Genomic DNA, 2194 nt, shown 5'->3' with positions numbered 1-2194 from the left:
GGGGGGGGGGAGGGGTGGGGAGAGACTGGATGGATGAGGAAGTCCTCACTCAAAAGGCTCCTCTCCCCCCTCCCCCTTCTCTTTCTGACAAAATCCAAGGCAGCCTATGCCAGAGAGTGACTTGGGGCGCAGCGGGGGGCGCGGACCTGGGCCAGGGGGGCTGTGGTGGGAGGTGCCTGTGCTGGCGCCTTTGTGCACTTTCCTCGTCATGACCTCCTCCTCCTTCACTTTGCTCCCTGGTCCCCTGAACCCCAACGCTGGTCCCGCCTCCCCGATTCACCCAGGCACTGCCCTGGCCGCCCTGGGCCGGGAGGCTGGGCTCTGCGGGTGGTAGAGGTGCCTTTTAGACACATGAAAATCGATGGAACACTCGGGCTGGCTCTCTGTCTCGCCTATGGTGTTCGGCCGAGAAAAACGGCCTCTGAATTGTGTTAAATTATTAAGTAGCATCAGCCCATTAGCAGGATTAAGCAGCTATCATTTAGGCTAGTTAGTCGCACTTTTTGCTGAGGAGGTGGTTCTTCCGGAAGCAGCAGTGGTCGGACGAGGTTATTTCTGTGAAGGCGCAGACGGGAGGGCAAGAGTCCCAGCCCCCACTCCCTCTCCCAGCCCCCGCAGGCCTCAGTTTACCCCAGCTCGTCCTCCTCGATGAAGCCACTCTTGTCTTTGTCCAGGATCTGGAACACCTTCTTCACTTCGTCCGGGCTCTTCTTCTTCAGCCCCACCATCTGGAAGAACTTTCTGTGGTCGAAGGAGTCGGCAGCTGTGGGGGTGGAGAGAGGGGTCAGAATGCCCCCGGGCAAGGGCAGTAGGGGAGAGGGAGAGGGGAGTGTCCCAGAATTTGTCACTGACTCCCTGTGGCCCTCCTGGGGAAGAAAGGGGACCCACCTCCATGGGAGGGTGGGGGGGGGGCAGGCCAGGCTGGAGAGGGCGCTTTGCTCAAGGTCACAGAGGCAGAGGTGGGAGAGGGGAGCCTGCACCCAGACGCCCTGGCTCCCAGGCCTCCCCCACCCACCACTGGACCCTCCGCTGATGGTGGGGCCGCCTCGCCTCCAAAGGCAGAGGGTGTCCAGGAAGCCTTGCGGTGGTGGCTGAGTGGAGGAACTGCAGGATGGAAACCTGGTGTGTGTATTTTGGGGCGGGGGAGCGGGCCTGTGGGGGAAGAGGCAACCTTTTTCTTGGCCACAGATTGTGTTACCAGAAAACCCACACAGAGAGGAGAAATGTCTCTCAAGGTCACACCCTGGGAGGAGGAAGGGGAGGACCCAGAAATTCTGGTTTTGCTGCAGAAATCCGTTCTGGTGGGAGTTGGGGGGATGTTGGAAGGCTCCCCGAGAATTCCCAGTTAAGTTTCTATTTGGAGGGAGCAAGGCGGCTCCCGGAGAAGTGGGGGGTTGTGTCCGCGCCCTGGAGGGTGGCTTCCCGAGCTTCTTCCTGCCCAGGGGAGGGGGCACCAAGCGGAAAGGAAATGGGGTCCCCCTCCCCAGTGTTCTATGTCCAGAGCTCCTTTTGAAGAACCCCTGGGAAGGGGCACCATGTGAAGTGGGGTAACGTGTGGGGGGGTGTGGGGTGCTGTTAGGAGTCCTGTTCGCCCTTCACCCAGGGCTGACACTAGGGTGGGGACCAAGACCCAGTCCTAACCCCACGGGTGCCTGCTGGGTGACCTTGGGGTCAGAACTGGGCCTTGGTTTCTGACCCTCTCCCAGCCTCAGTTTCCCCATCCGGGTGATGGGAGGGAGGCGGCTCAGCCTGGAGTCCTGGGCTGCTCAGAATGCTTCCCTCTCTCCCTGGGCAGCCCCGGAGCTGAAGTTGAAGCCCTGAGGATGCTCAGCCCCGCTGGGCAGGACAGAGCAGGGCGCCAGCTCCGGGAAGGTCACCTCACTCTGGGCCCCTTGGAAAGGGCTCTGAGCCCTGGGGGCGGGGGGTTTGGACAGTAGTGGGGCCAGCCCTGCCCACCGCCGGGCGGGAAGAGCGCTGCCCACAATGGGGGGCGAGGGAAGGGGTGAGCGAGAAGGCATGCCCACCCGCCTGCAGCCCCTCCTGCGCGCCTAAAGGGGAAGTCCCGGGCCAAGGACCCCGGTCTTCGACCTTGGTGGGGACTCCAGCCCTCCCAGCAGGGCCACCCAGCCTTTGGCGGCCCCAAGTTTCCGGTGGCCGGGGCGGCTTCCCCACCGACCCCAGTCCCGCCCGGAGG

At 62.9% G+C, this 2194-nt stretch overlaps 1 protein-coding gene across 2 annotated transcripts in view; it reads right to left on the bottom strand.

Annotated features, from left to right (window-relative positions):
* PVALB (parvalbumin) overlaps positions 1-2194 on the bottom strand; it is an 18333-nt gene that overhangs the window by 13549 nt on the left and 2590 nt on the right. For both annotated transcript variants that reach the window (XM_014530853.1, XM_005883240.2), the window contains exon 3: positions 631-763. In XM_014530853.1, the coding sequence (XP_014386339.1) occupies positions 631-763 (133 nt within the window). The remainder of the gene's footprint in view (positions 1-630; positions 764-2194) is intronic.

This window comes from Myotis brandtii, unplaced genomic scaffold (assembly GCF_000412655.1).
Source record: "Myotis brandtii unplaced genomic scaffold, ASM41265v1 scaffold78, whole genome shotgun sequence".
Classification (NCBI taxonomy): Eukaryota; Metazoa; Chordata; class Mammalia; order Chiroptera; family Vespertilionidae; genus Myotis; species Myotis brandtii.
The sequence above is the reverse complement of the archived record's forward strand: the minus strand, read 5'-3'. Positions and strand labels throughout refer to the sequence as shown.